The sequence below is a fragment of the Gopherus flavomarginatus genome, chromosome 19, assembly GCF_025201925.1.
Source record: "Gopherus flavomarginatus isolate rGopFla2 chromosome 19, rGopFla2.mat.asm, whole genome shotgun sequence".
NCBI classification, from domain to species: Eukaryota; Metazoa; Chordata; order Testudines; family Testudinidae; genus Gopherus; species Gopherus flavomarginatus.
The window spans coordinates 15,820,984-15,838,980 of NC_066635.1; the positions used below are offsets into that span (position 1 = coordinate 15,820,984).

Sequence of the window (17,997 nt, forward strand, 5' to 3'; positions counted from 1 at the left end):
CCCCAGCAAACAACTGGACCACTATGTCTTAATGATTTAGGGTCCGCAGCATGCAACGCCCCCCCTCTCCCCCAGCCCAGTGGCGCCTGTGGTCCCGGCCCCCCCCCCGGGCACCGCTCCCCAGGCTTGGTCAATGGTTGCAAAGTGCTTTGAAGATGGAACATGTCCGGGGTGAGGGGCCCAGGATACAGCAGCACCAGCCGCAGCCCCCTGTACGGACCCCAGTTCCCAGCACGCCGAGGGGCGCCTCCTATTTCTTCCCTGCACACCCCAGTGCTGCTGGAGCCGCCCCGGGGGGGAACCTGTCCCGACGCACGGGGCTCGCTCCGGAGCGCTGGCCCGCGGGCGGCTGGGCTGAGTGGGGCAGGGTGAGCCCCCGGACTGGGCACCACAAACCCCCCGGCTGCAGCGCTCCCCACTCCCCTGCCATGTGCTGTCCCCTTGTTGGGACTACAGCTCCCAGGATGCACCGATCCCGCCCCCCCCGCGAATGGTACGTTCCGTGGGGCGGGGGGTGACACCCGGGCTGTCGCCGTGGCAGCCAGAGCCCGCAGTGGGGGGAGGGGGGAGCGCGGCGCGAGCGCAGGAATCTGGCAGGTAAATACCAGCCGCGGGGCTCGGGGGGGTGGTTCCCGGACGCCTGGGTTCTACTTCCACCGGGTTAGGACGCTCCACAGCCCCCCCCCCCCGAGCCAGGTTGGGGGCAGGGTGGCCTTGTCCCCCCCCCACCCCCCCAGCACTGACCCGGCCTCCCCAGCCAGCCCCAGAAGCAGCCCCGGGTAGGTGAGGAAGCAGCTTCCTCCCCAGATACAGAGGGGAAACTGAGGCACGGCGCAAGGGACTTGGCAGCTGTCAGGAAGCCGCTCATTGGCAGAGCCGGGGAGAGAAGCCAGGAATCCTGATGTCCTGTTCTACCTACCAGGCCACTTCCCTCCTCATCTTCCCCCCGTTCTGCTCACTGGGGAGCAGGGTGGGAGGCAGCCACCCTAGGCTGCATCTACCCCAAGGCTTTTCTGCAATTCTCCCCCTGCTGCTCTTAAACTTGGGCTGAGACAGGCAGCCCCCAACCAGCCATCTCTGCCCTATGCAATGGGGTGAACACACCATCACGGGATTGACACTGGCCTGATCATCATTGCTGCGGAGGCTGGGGGAATTGCAGAAAATCATTTGTGGAGGGAAGGGTGCAGAGCTGCCTCTGATGTTTTCGTCAAGATTCCCAACCCTCCATGGAAAGTCCAACATTGGGGCAGGAGGTCTGCCCACTGAGAAGGAAGCCTAGAGGTGAGTTGACAGGTGGAGGTAGTTAGAAAGTGAGGTGAAGTTCTGCCCTGGTGCACACTCCCCTTGCAGGCTCCCCCTTACAGCTTTGCACTCAGGAACATTTCTTGGCCTTGCTCTATAAACTTGTGACACCTCCTCTACTCCTACAGGTACCAGGTTCAGCTCAGCATCACCACCTCTGCCCTGTAGGGATCAATTCATCACACACATCTCCTCGAGACAGTCAGTCCTTGGTCTGTCAAAGTGGCACAAAGACAGATTAAGTGCGGATTGTTGGCCTGGCTCAAACTCTCACTCCGGGGCAAGCAGCCGCTTTGGGCATGAGTAATTTATAGAGCCAGGTGTAGTAAGTGAAGGCCCTGATAAAGGCCCAGTATGAGGCCTGAGGCCTGAACTAAAGTAATGTCAAGCCTTAGCTAGAAAGCAAAGTCAAGCTGTGAGCTGAAGGCCGGCTCAGTTCACACATGCTGGCAAGGAAAGGGCTGATATTGCATAAACATATATTCACCTAGCATACCGAAGTATAAACACGGTACCAGAACACCTTATACTGGAACATTCCACAGATAAGAAAGAACAGGCCGACCCATCCCAATGACAGGGGCAAAAGGGTAATATGATGGATAGAGTTGTTTTGATCAAACCAACATGTACAAGGTGAGAGGCGGCACTTTACTACGTAGAGGGGCTGCACCTCAATACGTCAGGAGTGATGTGTAACTTGTTTGTACCTGTGCATAAAAATGTATCCCTGGGGCGATGTCTTTGTCCGGCCGAGGGGGCAGTGGAAAGTCCTGCCACTGACTGAGCCGGGTCCATTGCCAAGAGGTACTTTCTCGTAGTATGCCCTGAGTTAGGCTAAGAAACCTACAGGGAACTGCCATTGTGTCCAAGATTGCAATAAACCTAGTGGGCGTGACTTTGCACCTTACTAGAGTCTGTGGTCATTGGGGGTTCTCGTCGGGTCTGCTGTATCAGCTATCTGCAGAGCTGGGGCAGCACACAGGGTGAGCTCACGCACGCAGCCGAGTGATACCAACAGAGAGAGCAGAGCACCACACCGGTAGCATCTGACAACACCAGGGCCCAGGCAGTTGTTCCAGTTTCCCCACTTTCCCCTGTAAACAACCAGCTCCTGGGGCTCCAGTGAAGAGTATCATACTGTCATTGTCCCTGGGCATTGGGATGGACCTATACAATTTAGTGTTTTTAAGGTTCTGTCTCACTCTGGGGTCTCTGAGTAACAGTTGAAAATGGCTGAGAATCTTAGGACTGAAACTAACTTTAAAAAAAACAAAAAACCCTTGTGTAAGTATTACAAATAAGAAGCTGTGGTTCAGCCAGTCTAAAGGTGGGGACCGGCTGTGACTAGTAACTGCTGCACTTTTGTTTGGGTAGTTCTGAGGGACATCTTGAATCATACAATAGATGTTTGTCCTCACGATTCATGGGATTGGGGCAAAAGATGTTTCTATGTGTAGCTCCTGTGACGTTAATGCTCTTCTTTGCATGCTGCTCACTTTTCCCCTCTTTATATGTTTAGTGCAACTAGCTAATTCTATGGTGTATCCTGAAGCGAGACAGAGATGGCCAAAGGCATTCTAGGAGATGCAAGGCTTCACTTTGATGAACTGAATAAACTACGAATTTTGGACCCTGAGGTTGCACAGCAAACAACTGAACTCAGAGAAGAATGCAAAGCTTTTGTGGACAGTAAGTTCTTTCCCTTTTATTGGTTCTGCCTAGGTCAAGCTCTCAGTAATACTAAACATCGGGTCTAAATACTGCTTTTGCTGCTGGGTGGCCTTTTACCATCTTTAAAACGAGTCCATCTACTGCCAAAACTGGAAACAGTTCCCATTCACAGATGGAGTTTTGAAGCGATACCATTCGTCCGTCCCTAGCTTGCCTCAATTAGTTTTGTCATCAGATTGCTTGAAACGAGCACCCAATAAAGAGTAAGACCAGTGGAAAGAAGAAAGGATGTATTAATGGAGTCTAATCCAAGGGTCTGCTTTTGTTTTTGGAAGTCTTTTTGTTAATTGATAGTGTTAAGCTGTAGTTTAGGTTAGTTTGTTCCTTCTGGCTTTTCACATCAGTCACACCCGTAACATCAGATGACTGGACTAGATGACCTCTCAAGGTCCCTTCCAAACCTATGATTCTATCAATGCTCTTTAGCGGTAGCTCCCTGTAGAGGAAACCGGACTGGAACTCAGTTTCTGCCTGCCAAGCTGCTTCCCACAATAAACCCTATATATGAAACACCTGATGATAATGATATTTTTCCCCATGCGCAACCTTTGACACAATTTACAAACGTTTTCTGAAGCTGACAAGTCAGTACAGGCAGTGACTCTACTGTGCAGACGCTGTTGCACTGTCTATCAGCCTTGTTAACATAGTGAAAAAAACTTATTACAGTTTTAGAGCAACTTCTTTGTTGTGAATGTTAGTGTCTGACCTGTGCTTATTGGTGACAGGCTAATGAAGGCAGAAAATTTGATAATTAAATGTGCTCTTATTGTAACAAATGCCTGTCTCCATCACCTATAATAATTTTTCCGATACAAGAAAAGAGGATTTCTTGGTAGGTGGCTGGTTGAGTTTCTATTTGCAATGATTATTTTTGCAGCTGGGATTTTATGGTATGCTAGGGCACCTATCCATGTATGGGCATCTCTTTGTAAATTTAGATCTGAATCAAGAACAATATAGAGCAATCAGACTAAGATTAGATGTCCTAATAGGACACAAGAACTCTGAACCTCATCAGTGCTTAATGGCTTTTCAATATATTTTCCTCTTCTCCATCTTAAGTTTAGTAGCAATGAAGATCTTAAACTAAACATATGCCTGATACAATCAATTTCAAAATGGTTAAGAATATAAAACATTAAGCAATCCAGGTTAAAACACACTCAAATGCTATAGAAAAAGAAGGTGTGTGTCATTTTGAATACTTGTAGCTTAAACACCACCATTTTTTCCTTTGCAGAAATTGCAGAGTTTCAGAAAATAGTGGGTAGCTTAATAGAACTTGTTGATCAACTAGCAAAAGCAGCTGAAAACGAGAAGATGAAGGTACTGTACATTTAATTACTGGCCCAGGAAATACTCTGTCCTGTACAATACACAGACAGCCCCTGCCCTACGATCTAAGCAAACTAGCTATTTATTCAGTTGGTATGATAGATTGTTTTAGGGATCTTTTAGGTGGTAGAGTGGAAACACCTGTCTTTGGATTATCATAGTTGTTTGTTACCAAGGGTTTAAAGGACTAGTACTAGCCAGTAGCACACAAACAAGCAAGCTCATTGAAGTGTCACGCCATTCCAGGTGCTTGTTTTTTCCCAGCCCTACAGCTTATCAATTATGTTTGCGTGTAAATAGCAGATTCCTTCTTTCTAATCAGTATTTTCCTTCTACTAGTTCATTCAGTAGGGCCAAAATTGAGTGCGTGGGACATTAAGCATCAGCTCTTCATGTGTCGCAGTGGGCAATGCCATCACCGAATGCACCTGGCAGAAGGAAGTGGCTGATTAGAAAACAAAGAGCTTTTATTTATACACCTCTTGCTAGCTACTTTTGTGAATGTTCTTGTTGATGTACATGTAGAAATACATGCCACTAAGATCTGTGTTTTATAGGTCAGTCTAGAAACAAGCTTGGACATTCAGTGTGTTTCAAAAAACTCCCACAAGCTTATTGATATTGAAAAAAGTTCAGAACTAGTGGTCAGTTCTGAATTTACTTGTCCCTTCTTTGCCCCAATCATCCAGTGGGCAAGTAATATTTCTAGACCTGGCTTTGCCTTTGGTGTTGCGCAGGTTACTAACCTGGGTCAGTCAGAGCAGTGAATATTGAAAGGGAAATGCTACGAAGATGGTATCTTCCTTGAAGTCTAATTATTAAAACCACTTGGAAAATTGACTGGTTCGAAATGACTGTAGTAAACACTGATACAGCTCTATTACTAAAACCCAGCCTTGGTTCCATAGGCAATTGGTGCCCGAAACTTGCTAAAGTCTATAGCAAAGCAAAGAGAAGCGCAGCAGCAGCAGCTTCAGGCTTTAATAACTGAGAAGAAAATGCAGTTGGAAAGGTAAGCTAAGCTGTTACATGAAGCCAAGGCCGATAGTTTTCCAGGAGTTTGGTTTAATATTTTGAAAGGATAGATAGTAACAGAACAAACGGGACTAACTTTATTAATATCACTGGTTTTGTGGACTAGAAATTCAGTTCCAATATTTAAACTCTAAGTGCAGGTTGTAACCATTCTCTCTTTCCCCCTCTCTCCCAGATACCGAGTAGAGTACGAGACCCTGTGTAAAATAGAAGCTGACCAGAATGAATTCATTGACCAATTCATTTTTCAGAAATAAAAGATTTCAGACCAACGTCCGCTGACTGGGCAAACTTGTACCTTTCCAGTATCCTGATGATTCTAAAATATGCAGTTTTGTATTGTGTACCAGTGAGCAAAGCAGTATGTATAAAGGTCAAAAAAAATTTTTTAACACTGTGTGAACTTACATTAAAATGGCAAAAGGTTTTCCAGGAATGTGTAAATAAGAAGAATTCTAACCTGTCTCTTGTTTTTAAAAAAATCTGTATGGTCCCCGTAGTTTGATTTCATTTAATCTTTGAATGGACACTACTGTTATTACATGGACCCTCCCCTCCCCCCCCCCCTTTTTTTTTTTAAAGTTTACAATACTTTTGAGAAATCAGGAAATAAATTATTGTTTTTAGAAGTTGCTTTATTTTCAGGTTTTTTTGACTGCCAGAATCAGCTGCTCATGTTATTTATATAATTAAGAGAGTGTTTTCCCTAGATTTAATGAGTTCACTGGATTGTCACATGAATAGTTTACCAAATACAGCTTTTCATGTCTACGCAGACAAAACCCAACACTATGAAGAAGCACCAACAGCCTGTTTTTATTTGGACTGATCAGAAGAGAATTGCCTCTCAGTTTAAAAAAAAATACACAAGTTTGTAACTAACAAGAATTGGAAAACATACAGCAGAATTCAAGACAGATTATGCCTGAGGCTCACAGCAGTTTCCTGGGAATTTTTAACAGTGACCTAAGCTGCCAATTAATAAGACCGACCATCCTGAAGTCTTTGTGGCCTGAGCAGATGTTAACTATAAATGACTTTAAACAATGAATGTTTAAAGTTAGGTTCCAAAATCCACATTTAGATAGCTGAGTACAAATGGCCTGATTTCCAGAGGAGCTGAGCACCCCCAAATCCCATTAAGGTCAACAGAAAGTGCGGGTGGTCAGCACCTGAAATAGAAGTCAGGCTGCTTGTAAAGTGCATAGATGTGGAGTTGTACACCTAACTGTAGCCAACATGTTTCAGAGTAGCAGCAGCGTTAGTCTGTATCCGCAAAAAGAACAAGAGTACTTGTGGCACCTTAGAGACTAACAAATTTATTTCAGCATGAGCTTTCATGAGCTGCAGCTCACTTCTTCAGATGCACAGAATGGAACACAGAGACAAGAGATATACAGAGAACATGAAAAGGTGGAAGTATGCATACCAACAGGAAGAGTCTAATCAATTGAGATGAGCTGTCATCAGCAGGGGAAAAAAACTTTTGAAGTGATCATTAAGATGACCCATAGAAGGTGTGAGGAGAACTTAACATAGGGAAATAGATTCAATTAGTGTAAGGACCCAGCCATTCCCAGTCTCAGACAGAGATAAACACCTACAAAATCTCTATCAAGCATTCTTAAAACTACACTACCCACCTGCCGAAGTAAAAAAAACAGATTGACAGAGCCAGAAGAGTACCCAGAAGCCACCTACTACAGGACAGGCCCAACAAAGAAAACAACAGAACGCCACTAGCCATCACCTACAGCCCCCAACTAAAACCTCTCCAGCGCATCATCAAAGATCTACAACCTATCCTTAAAGATGATCCCTCACTCTCACAGATCCTGGGAGACAGGCCAGTCCTTGCTTATAGACAGCCTCCCAGTCTGAAACAAATACTCACCAGCAGCCACACACCATACCACATAAACACTAACCTAGGGTATGTCTACATCTACAATTTTGCAGCGCTGGTTGTTACAGCTGTATTAGTACAGCTGTATAGGGCCAGCGCTGCAGAGTGGCCACACTTACAGCAACCAGCGCTGCAAGTGGTGTTAGATGTGGCCACACTGCAGCGCTGTTGGGCGGCTTCAAGGGGGGTTCGGGGAACGCAAGAGCAAACCGGGAAAGGAGACCAGCTTCGCCGTGGTTTGCTCTCGCGTTCCCCGAACCACCCTGCAAACCACAGGGAAGGAGACCTGCTTGCTCGGGGGTTCGGGGAACGAGAGAGCAAACCGGGAAAGGAGACCAGCTTCGCCGCGGTTTGCTCTCGCGTTCCCCGAACCACCCTGCAAACCGCAGGGAAGGAGACCTGCTTGTTCGGGGAACGCGAGAGCAAACCGCGGCGAAGCTGGTCTCCTTTCCCGGTTTGCTCTCGCGTTCCCCGAACCACCCAGCAAACCGCAGGGAAGGAGACCTGCTTGCTCGGGGGTTCGGGGAACGCGAGAGCAAACCGGGAAAGGAGACCAGCTTCGCCGCGGTTTGCTCTCGCGTTCCCCGAACAAGCAGGTCTCCTTCCCTGCGGTTTGCAGGGTGGTTCGGGGAACGCGAGAGCAAACCGGGAAAGGAGACCAGCTTCGCCGTGGTTTGCTCTCGCGTTCCCCGAACCACCCTGCAAACCACAGGGAAGGAGACCTGCTTGCTCGGGGGTTCGGGGAACGAGAGAGCAAACCGGGAAAGGAGACCAGCTTCGCCGCGGTTTGCTCTCGCGTTCCCCGAACCACCCTGCAAACCGCAGGGAAGGAGACCTGCTTGTTCGGGGAACGCGAGAGCAAACCGCGGCGAAGCTGGTCTCCTTTCCCGGTTTGCTCTCGCGTTCCCCGAACCACCCAGCAAACCGCAGGGAAGGAGACCTGCTTGCTCGGGGGTTCGGGGAACGAGAGAGCAAACCGGGGAAGGAGACCAGCTTCGCCGCGGTTTGCTCTCGCGTTCCCGGAACCACCCAGCAAACCTCAGGGAAGGAGACCTGCTTGCTCGGGGTTCGGGGAACGCGAGAGCAAGCCGGGGAAGGAGACCAGCTTGATTACCAGAGGCTTCCTCAGGTATGCTGGGATACCTGCTTATTCCACGGAGGTCAAGAAAAGCGCTGGTAAGTGTCTATACTTGATCACCAGCGCTGGATCCTCTACACCCGAGACAAAACGGGAGTACGGCCAGCGCTGCAAACAGGGAGTTGCAGCGCTGGTGGTGCCCTGCAGATGTGTACACCTCCTAAGTTGCAGCGCTGTAACCCCCTCACCAGCGCTGCAACTTTGTGATGTAGACAAGCCCCTAGGAACGTATCCTTGCCACAAAGCCTCATGCCAGCTCTGTCCACATATCAATTCAAATGACACCATCATAGGACCTAATCACATCAGCCACGCCATCAGGGGTTTGTTCACCTGCACATCTACCAATGTGATATATGTCATCATGTGCCAGCAATGCCCCTCTGCCATGTACATTGGCCAAACCGGACAGTCTCTTCGCAAAAGAATAAGTGGACACAAATCTGACATCAGGAATCATAACATTCAAAAACCAGTGGGAGAACACTTCAACCTCTCTAACCATTCAGTGACAGACTTGAAGGTGGCAGTTTTGCAACAAAAAAACTTCAAAAACAGACTCCAAAGAGAGACTGCTGAACTCAAATTAATATGCAAATTAGACACAATTAACTCAGGCCTTAACAGAGACTGGGAATGGCTGGGTCATTACACTAATTGAATCTATTTCCCTATGTTAAGTTCTCCTCACACCTTCTATGGGTCATCTTAATTATCACTTCAAAAGTCTTTTTCCCGTGCTGACTATAGCTCCTCTCAATTGATTAGACTCTTCCTGTTGGTATGCATACTTCCACCTTTTCATGTTCTCTGTATGTATAAATCTCTCCTGTCTGTGTGTTCCATTCCATGCATCCGAAGAAGTGAGCTGTAGCTCACAAAAGCTCATGCTGAAATAAATTTTTTAGTCTCTAAGGTGCCACAAGTACTCTTGTTCTTTTTGTAGCCAACATGAAACTGTTGGCCTTTGGAACTGAGACCACGGCAGGCAGATAAGGATTCCAACATACTTTCAATGACAGAATAGTCCTTGACCTCAAATAACTGATGTCACAGCAATTTTAAGGTTAATGCTCAACTTTTTAGAAGAGATTTGGAACAGAAGACCAGACCGCTTGCCATTCTGTGCCTAACTGGAATGAATTTGTACATTTCATCCCAGGTGTGGCTGCAGCTTATCTCAATATTTCAGGTGACTAAAAGGAGGCCGTAGCACCACTCAGGTTTGGCCCTTCTGCCCCTCTATAGCTAGAAATGAATGGGTGGGCAGGCAAACCTAAGTTGCGCTGCAATGCCATGCACCAGGTCACCCCACCACTAGGTTTGAGGGCCCTCTCAAACAGGGGACCCAGGGCAAACTCCCTCTCCAGAGGCAGTCCTGAATGTGGGAAATGTTCGCTCCAACTGAGACGGGCTTAGGGTCAAAGTGGGATAGCCCCACGAAACCCAGGGCTGCTGGGAGGTACGCTGCAGGTCAAAGTGGGTGAAAAGGTCCCTGCTCATACACACTTAGGAAAAGACTTTAGGACCATTGGGAAGAAAGGTGCTATACAAAAAGCAGATGTATATCAGAGTAAGTTACATTTTAGCATTCAGAAATCCACTTGAGGCAGGTCTTGAAATATACTTTAGCCCATGATTCCACTTCATAATCAAAAATGGAGCTGGGACCAGCAGAATCTTTAACAAAGGATCATACTGTACTTCCAGATGGTTAGGCAATGGTATAAGGGGCCTTGGAGGCAGCTGGCAGGTGTGCCCAGGCACAAGATCAAAAATATATAATTAAAGTTTTAGCCCACAAGTTCAGAGTTGTGAAATCTTAAGACTTACCCAACTACGTGACTTGGCTGTATCCGCATATATTCAGTAAGACTCTTAACTTTAATGGGCCAGGTTCTGCCCCCAGCAATACCTAAGCCAATGGGATTGTGCATATGTGTATGGGGGCAGAACCAGACCCTGGTTTTACTTCTAATAAAAATGATACAAAGAAACATTTCCTCCTTCACAGCCTCTCTACTCCCCAGCTGCTTGTAGTCAATTAAGTCCTAACACTGTGCAATTATGCACGCTCCAGCATGTCTTATTTTTAAACAGACGGGGGATCCATGGTTTCTCACACAGGTATATTTACCATGGTCTTTTGGGGAGGAGAGCAGCTGAAAGGGAGGCAGAATGCAAGTGCAATGCTCTGTTTTCAGTATTGTACATCAAAGGCTTTACATGTGTGTTTTGTTCGCACTGATGAAACACACCAGTTTGCTAGTACCAGAGAAGTCAGGTCCCTCTAGCCAAAGCAGCAGGTACAGCAGGGGGAATTGCTACTTGTTTTGGGAAGAGCAGTGACTTCCAGCCAATTCTATTTGGGACTCACACTAATGTGAATTGGGGCAGCAGACTGCGCTAGACGGGCACTTATCCCCCAGGACCTGGACGGAGGAGATTCTGAGAACAAATGGGGCTAGATATTTAGGCTGTTTCCACTGACCGTTATTTCTTTTTCCTTTTCTCCACCTCGTTGTATTTGGGGCTGTACAACATGGTAAGCAGGAGGAGCATGGGAATCAGCAAATACGGCACATAGAAGGATAACAGAGTAAGGCGTTCCTGCACTGTCTCTGGACCCTGATGCTTGGATGTCGAGAAGTCGTGGAACAGGATGTGTGCAAAGATAGGAAGTACAGTTGTAGATACGTGAGTGGAGTAGATAATTGCTGGAGTCCGTATCCATTTGCAGCCACCTGTATTCAAGGCAGAAAAGTGTAACATTTGTTTGAAATAAGAGGGCAGCTTTCAATAGCCTTAGGATAAATACATTAAAGAGGGTGGACACACGTTGAGATCTATACTGCTATAAGAGAGTTAGATGTTAGCAGAAAATTAACCCAGACTGCACGAGCCTCAATTGCAAGGAGTATATGGTAGCAGGAAAACAAATCTGTTTTTATTAGGTGGAAAAGTGGCAGCACAAGGCATGCCAACTGGAAGCTTAGAAAGACAGGATGCCGATAGGATTCCTGGGACTTCTCTTCAAAGCAAGCTGATAAAATATTTTCATCCCCCAAAAAATAGACACACAGACTTAATTCAAGAATTATATTCTTAGGTTGACCACTAGGTATCGTGTAGATGCCGAGTATCATTATACCCATTTTACAGGCGTTAAGCAATTCGTCCAAGGTCACATAAGAAGTTGGTGGTGGAGCCTGGAATAAATACCCCATGTCCTAACAGGGCTGTTCTCTCCCCACTGGACCCCATTACCTAGAAACCTAGGATTTTTGGTTTAAGATAAGGGTCTCTGTTGTGGGAATGAAGTGTATTGTGCCAGGCTTGACAAGCATCAGCAAAAGAATAATTTTTCCTGTTTTTATTTGAATTATTTTCCTACGGTCTCTATTCTACACTCCTTACTGAGGCAAAAATTCCTCGTGAAAAAACAGGACTCCCCCCCACCACTTGATGTATTTGTAATGGCTTAAGTGTACAAAACAAGCTTTCTATACCACCTAAAATGAATATCTGCAAGACGACTGCATGCACAGCATTATTCTTTCATTCCTTCTGCACCAACCTTTTAAGAATGCATAGGCCGCAAAGGGAAAGAAGGGCAGTTGTAGAGCGGCTTCACAACATATAAATGACTTAAACCATGAAGGGGGCTCCAGCATCATGGAATCTTTAAAGGTAACCGCATACCATTTTAACAACTCCGTCAGCTTAAGAAAAAAAACCACAACAGATTAACACGCTTAACGTTAGCTGCAACGAGAAACAACAAGGCATTTCACATGACCCATTACACAGAGCCATCATTACAGCGAGAGAAATCTGCAAGCTTCAGCTGTGCAACTATTAATGGGAATTATGCTGGGAAGGTGGTGAAAGCACTCCTGTCAGGGTTCCCTCCCCACTCTGAATTCTAGGGTACAGATGTGGGGACCCACATGAAAGACCCCCTAAGCTTATCTCTAGCAGCTTAGGTTAAAAACTTCCCCAAGGCACAAATTCTTCCTTGTCCTTGGAATGGTATCACTGCCACCACCAAGTGAGTTAGACAAAGATTTAGGAAAAGGACCACTTGGAGTTCCTGTTTCCCCCAAAATATCCCCCCAAACCCCTTCACCGCCTTTCCTGGGGAGGCTTGAGAGTAACCAAGGTGAGCACAGACCAGCCCCTTGGGTTTTTAGGCCCTAAAAACCCATCAGGTTCTTAAAAACAACTTTATTATAAAGAAAAAAGTAAAGGAAGCACCTCTGTAAAATCAGGATGGGAGGTAATTTTACAGGGTAATCAGATTCAAAACGCAGAGGATTCCCCTCTAGGCAAAACTTTAAAGTTACAAACAAAAATCAGGAATAGACCTTCCTCTTAGCTTGGTGAAAATACACAAGCTAAAATAAAAGATATTTTAATGGTGTTTCCTTCCTATTACTTACAATTTGTAATCTTAGATGCTTAGTTCAGGTGTGGTTTCAGGTGGTTCCTCGCTGACCCAGAGAAAACAACAAAGAGAGAAAACAAAAACCTTCTCCCCACAGATTTGAAAGTATCTTCTCCCCTCATTGGTCAGGTGCCAACCAGGTTATTTGAGCTTCTTAATCTTTTACTGGTAAAGGAGGAATTTTATGCTCCCCTTAGCTGTATGTTTGTGACAGCTTCGTAGGCATACATTCGATTTTGCAGTGTTTTGTTCCACACGTTCTCAGAGTTATCACAACCTTACACAGAGCCTGCTGCTTCAGACGTGAATGGCCACAGACCACTCCTGATCCCTTTTTCCACGTAGGGAACAAGCCAGGTTTCATGGAGAGAGGAAAGATCCTTGAATTCCACTCTTCTTGGCCCTGCCACTTTGAGGACACGTGGGGCCAGATTTACAAAGATGTTTAGGCACTCCAAGAGGCAAACAGATGCCCAGAATTCACAAAAGTGAGGATGTTTTGTACTGTGCCTAGCTCAGTGTCCCAGTCCACCGCTGGGTTTTTATCATAGAATATCAGGGTTGGAAGGGACCTCAGGAGATCATCTAGTCCAACCCCTTGCTCCAAGCAGGACCAATCCCAAAATCACCCCCTCAAGGATTGAACTCACAACCCTGGGTTTAGCAGGCCAGTGCTCAAACCACTGAATAACAGGAGTTCAACGCCTAATTCACTTAGGTGTTTTTGGAATGCCCACTAGGCCCCTATCTGCATCTTTAGGCATCTAAATCCCCTTATACTGCTGGCCCATGGTATTTAATCAGTTCTATACAAAGGCTTTTGTCCCAGCTCACAGTGCAATGAGCTAAATGTTAAATGAGTATGAATGACTGAAAAATCAATTTAAATGTGGTTTTGTTAGGAGGCCTTTGGTTGAAAGTCCCTGGAGATTTGCTAGTTAATTTTTAATTTAAATATTGCTTCTAAAATAGAAGCCTCCTGATTGGCCAAGAGAAGGCAGAAATCAAATTCACTATGGAAGCTGCTGTATAGCCACTCCTGATCTCATCCAGGTAACAATCCAAAATTCAACTGCTTGAGCTTAATGATCTCATGTCTCGATCTAAAGTTGTTGGCTATAGATTATATTTATAGTTTTCTATCAGACTGATCAAACCCTGGTGACACAAAATGAATTTGTATAAATAACTCATGTTGTACCTTGATTGGTCATATTTGGGAACCAGTTCTCTCTGCCTCTCACACATTCATGGTGGGGTTTTGCACAGAAAACAAATGCACTGACTCATGAGGCCAGTGTTACAGAAGTCACTCAATGGACAACAGTACTTGGCTCTGAACTCCTCCAGTCTCTCTCTCAGACGGGATTAACTTTTTAAAGACAAATAGGAACATGGAGTGCTTTCCATATGCAGAAGAAATCTACTGTCAACCAGATAAGTCAGGTATTTCTAGGCTGCTTAGGCTAGACTTCTGCAATAGCTTAGCGGGCTGGGAAGATAAAAGTAGGAGAGATTTTAGCAAGGGGGCTTCTTGATCTTACCTGACTTGTTTAGATTTAACTGGCAGAGGAAGCTTGCACAGATTTCATTTGATCTTTGAACCACTTTGGAAGCCAGTTGATTTGTGCCCTCGTGAACTAATCAAAGTGAAATTTCTTCCAGTGACCCCAAATTAATGAGCTTGGCACAAGATATACAATCTCTATTTATAGATGATACTGCAGTTTATAAAAGCTAAGTGGTATTGTAAAAAACTGACTCATTTTAGGACTGTAAATTAATAGCCATCTAGTGAACAAAGACTCATTATTAACACTGCGGAACAAGAGCTGAGACTTTTGCAAGATCAGGTTTTTCAAGCTAAAGGCTAGGCACAAAGTCACTGCTATTCAAACCCTTGCATCGGACAGTCCCTACAGATTTTGCACAGAGCTGCAAACACACACAAATCACAATGTCACCGAGAGACCCCTGGCAGCTACTTACACACTGAGGGTCGATGCCAGCTCCATGCACAAGCGGTTGCAGGTCTATCATTAAAGTGATGGGAATATGAGTGAGAAAGTACAGGGCAAAAACCCACTCCAGTAAGCCTGTAACAGCAGCCATCCCTTCCCTGGTGCAGTGCAGAGGCAGCAGGAAGTCAGCTTGTAAGCAACAGACAGCAACATGCCACCTTTCTCCTGCTCTCATTGGCTGCACTCTCAGTAGGCTGGGTTTCCTGCTGGGACAACTCACAATTTAAAGGGCTACTCGTTTTGCTGAAGTCAACCCATGTGCTGTGCCTTCCCTTAAGGAAGATTCTACACAACTTAGCAGGAGGAGAACTTACTATATTTGCGGGACAATCTATTTTAAAGACTAAAAACATTTTCATAGCTTGGTTAGCAAAAAAAAAAAAAAAAAGTATTGGCTCGATCTTTAGCCATCAGCTCAACAAATTACACTGTATTCAAGGCATCGTCCAGCAACACAGCACATGATTTAGCAGGTTGCCTTTGAAGCCGGTAAAAGGAGGGCAGAAGTCCTCTGTGCGCACGTGCACACTATTATGGATTCCCAAAAGCATCTAAGGGACTCAGGAGAATAAATTGCCATTGACTTTCAACGGGACCCGTGCAGTTAAGTAGCTTAAGGGGTGAGCTTTTCAAAAGCACCCAATAGGTAAGAATTTCTGGCTAGCAAAAGAATCACAAGTTGTTTTAAGAAGATGCTCATATAGTCCTGCTCACATTCATTTCTTTACTTTTACTAGACCCCGGGCTGAGTCTGATCACTAACAAACCTTATGCTTTTTGGCTGTCCCACTAGTTAACTTCCTCCTGGATACGAATTTTCAGCAGGCTGAAGGGTTTTGGCAAGATCCCAGGAGTAAGAGGGGAAAATGTGTCTAAATGTTTTAAGAGTACGCCACTTGTGAGGTAACTCCCTTCTCTTTATGTGTAATTATATAATGCCTGCATCTGTAACTTTCACTCCATGCATCTGAAGAAGTGGGTTTTTTGCCCACAAAAGCTAATGCCCAAATCTGTTAGTCTTTAAGGTGCCACCAGACTCCTTGTTGTTTTTGTGGATACAGACTAATATGGCTCCCCCCGATACTTAATGAAGCAGGAGTTTCTGCATTAGTACCAATGCACTTCCCAGTAGCAGGTTGTGCTCCTGTCTCAAACATAAGTAGTTTTCTTTAAAAACTATTAATAAGGTTTACTTCAAATCACTGGGCCAGTCTTATTCCCTTCTTGGAACAGGAAGTTGACTATAGTTTAAGATCCAGTTTATGGATCAGTTTATTATTGTGCAGTGGCTGTAAACATCTTTCCTTAATACAGATAGTAAACAAAGCTTTCAAGAATAAAAATACTATCTGATTGACACCAGTGCCAGTCACAGGCTTTTCACAAGAAAGTGACAGCTGACAAGTCCTGTTAGCAGTTCAAAATTCAAGTCCTGTTAGCAGTTCAAATGGGATACTAGATTTGGATACACTTGCCTTATGCTCTGGAGGTGTTGTCTACCTGAAGTTGTGCCAACATTTCTAGTGGAAAGCCCTTAACTTTCAGGGGGTCTAAATATTAAATCTTTTCTCCCTGTTCAAATGCTACATTGGATCACATCTTCTTCTGCTGGTATGTCTTCATGAAACTACACTGATTGCCACCAAGGATCAGCTCATATAGGGTGAAATACTGGCTCCAGGGAGGTCAGTAGGACCAAGATTTCATTCTAGTGCTGTCTGATTTATAACCAATACTAACCTAACTGTGACTTACTACCAAGTGTCCTGTATTAGTCTCCCACATACAACATTCTTTAATGTAAGGGACTGTGTCCTCCTGTGCGTGAGAGAGAGGTTCATACCTTGTCAGGGGCACTAAAAACCAAGCAATAAGCATTATGTGTCAGTTTTAGTCTCTGCTTGTGTCTTCCAGTTGCTGTCTCAGTTTGGGAAGATCCCAGCTCATCTCCAGCTCAGAAGACTAAATTCTTTAATGGCAGTGGAGATTTAAATGCAGTCAAACACAAACATTCAAATTAAGCCGAGTTGTTGATGCAAATAAAGAAAGCGCATTCATTACATAAGAACAGCCTTACTAGATCAGAATAATGGTCCATCTAGCCCAGTATCCTGTCTTCCGACAGTGGCCAATGCCAGATGCTTCAGAGGGAATAAACTGAACAGGGCAATTTATTGAGTGATCCATCCTGTCATCCACTCCCAGCTTCTGACAATTAGGGCTTGTCTACATCACAAAGTTGCAGCGCTGGTGAGGGGGTTACAGCACTGCAACTTAGGAGGTGTACACATCTGCAGGGCATCACCAGCGCTGCAACTCCCTGTTTGCAGCGCTGGCCGTACTCCCGTTTTGTCTCGGGTGTAGAGGATCCAGCGCTGGTGATCCAGCGCTGGTAATCAAGTGTAGACACTTACCAGCGCTTTTCTTGACCTCCGTGGAATAAGCAGGTATCCCAGCATACCTGAGGAAGCCTCTGGTAATCAAGCTGGTCTCCTTCCCCGGTTTGCTCTCGCGTTCCCCGAACCCCCGTGCAAGCAGGTCTCCTTCCCTGCGGTTTGCAGGGGGGTTCGGGGAACGCGAGAGCAAACCGCGGCGAAACTGGTCTCCTTCCCCGGTTTGCTCTCGCGTTCCCCGAACCCCGAGCAAGCAGGTCTCCTTCCCTGCGGTTTGCAGGGGGGTTCGGGGAACGCGAGAGCAAACCGCGGGGAAGCTGGTCTCCTTCCCCGGTTTGCTCTCGCATTCCCCGAACCCCCCTTGAAGCCGCCCAACAGCGCTGCAGTGTGGCCACATCTAACACCACTTGCAGCGCTGGTTGCTGTAAGTGTGGCCACTCTGCAGCGCTGGCCCTATACAGCTGTACTAATACAGCTGTAACAACCAGCGCTGCAAAATTGTAGATGTAGACATACCCTTAGAGGCTTAGGACACCCAGAGCATGGGGTTGCATCCATCATCATCTTGGCTAATAGACCTATCCTCCATGAACTTACGCAATTCTTTGTTGAAACTAGTTAGTTTTGGCTTTTGTAACATCCCCTGGCAACAAGTTCCACAGGTTGATGGTGCATGGTGT

The 17,997-nt window shown here is 45.9% G+C and overlaps 2 protein-coding genes across 7 annotated transcripts; one reads left to right on the forward strand and one right to left on the reverse strand.

Annotated features, from left to right (window-relative positions):
- The first annotated feature begins 294 nt into the window (after positions 1 to 294).
- On the forward strand, positions 295 to 6,045 carry IFT20 (intraflagellar transport 20). 6 transcript variants are annotated; one of them, XM_050929172.1, is made up of 5 exons: positions 295 to 493; positions 2,861 to 2,997; positions 4,283 to 4,368; positions 5,286 to 5,389; positions 5,588 to 6,045. In XM_050929172.1, the coding sequence occupies exons 1-5, from the start codon at positions 429 to 431 to the stop codon at positions 5,667 to 5,669; spliced, it is 474 nt and encodes a 157-aa protein (XP_050785129.1). In that variant the 5' UTR covers positions 295 to 428; the 3' UTR covers positions 5,670 to 6,045. The 6 variants fall into 6 exon arrangements, with proteins under 6 accessions (XP_050785129.1, XP_050785133.1, XP_050785130.1 ...); XM_050929176.1 differs by having other exon boundaries at positions 296 to 493; positions 2,828 to 2,997; XM_050929173.1 differs by lacking the exon at positions 295 to 493 and adding an exon at positions 500 to 597 and having other exon boundaries at positions 2,828 to 2,997.
- A 2,636-nt stretch (positions 6,046 to 8,681) lies between these two features.
- On the reverse strand, positions 8,682 to 15,252 carry TMEM97 (transmembrane protein 97). Its single transcript, XM_050929179.1, has 3 exons — positions 14,893 to 15,252; positions 12,034 to 12,178; positions 8,682 to 11,200 (listed from the first exon to the last, which is right to left on the reverse strand). Exons 1-3 carry the CDS (start codon positions 15,097 to 15,099, stop codon positions 10,950 to 10,952), a joined length of 603 nt encoding a protein of 200 aa, XP_050785136.1. The 5' UTR covers positions 15,100 to 15,252; the 3' UTR covers positions 8,682 to 10,949.
- Positions 15,253 to 17,997: the final 2,745 nt, after the last annotated feature.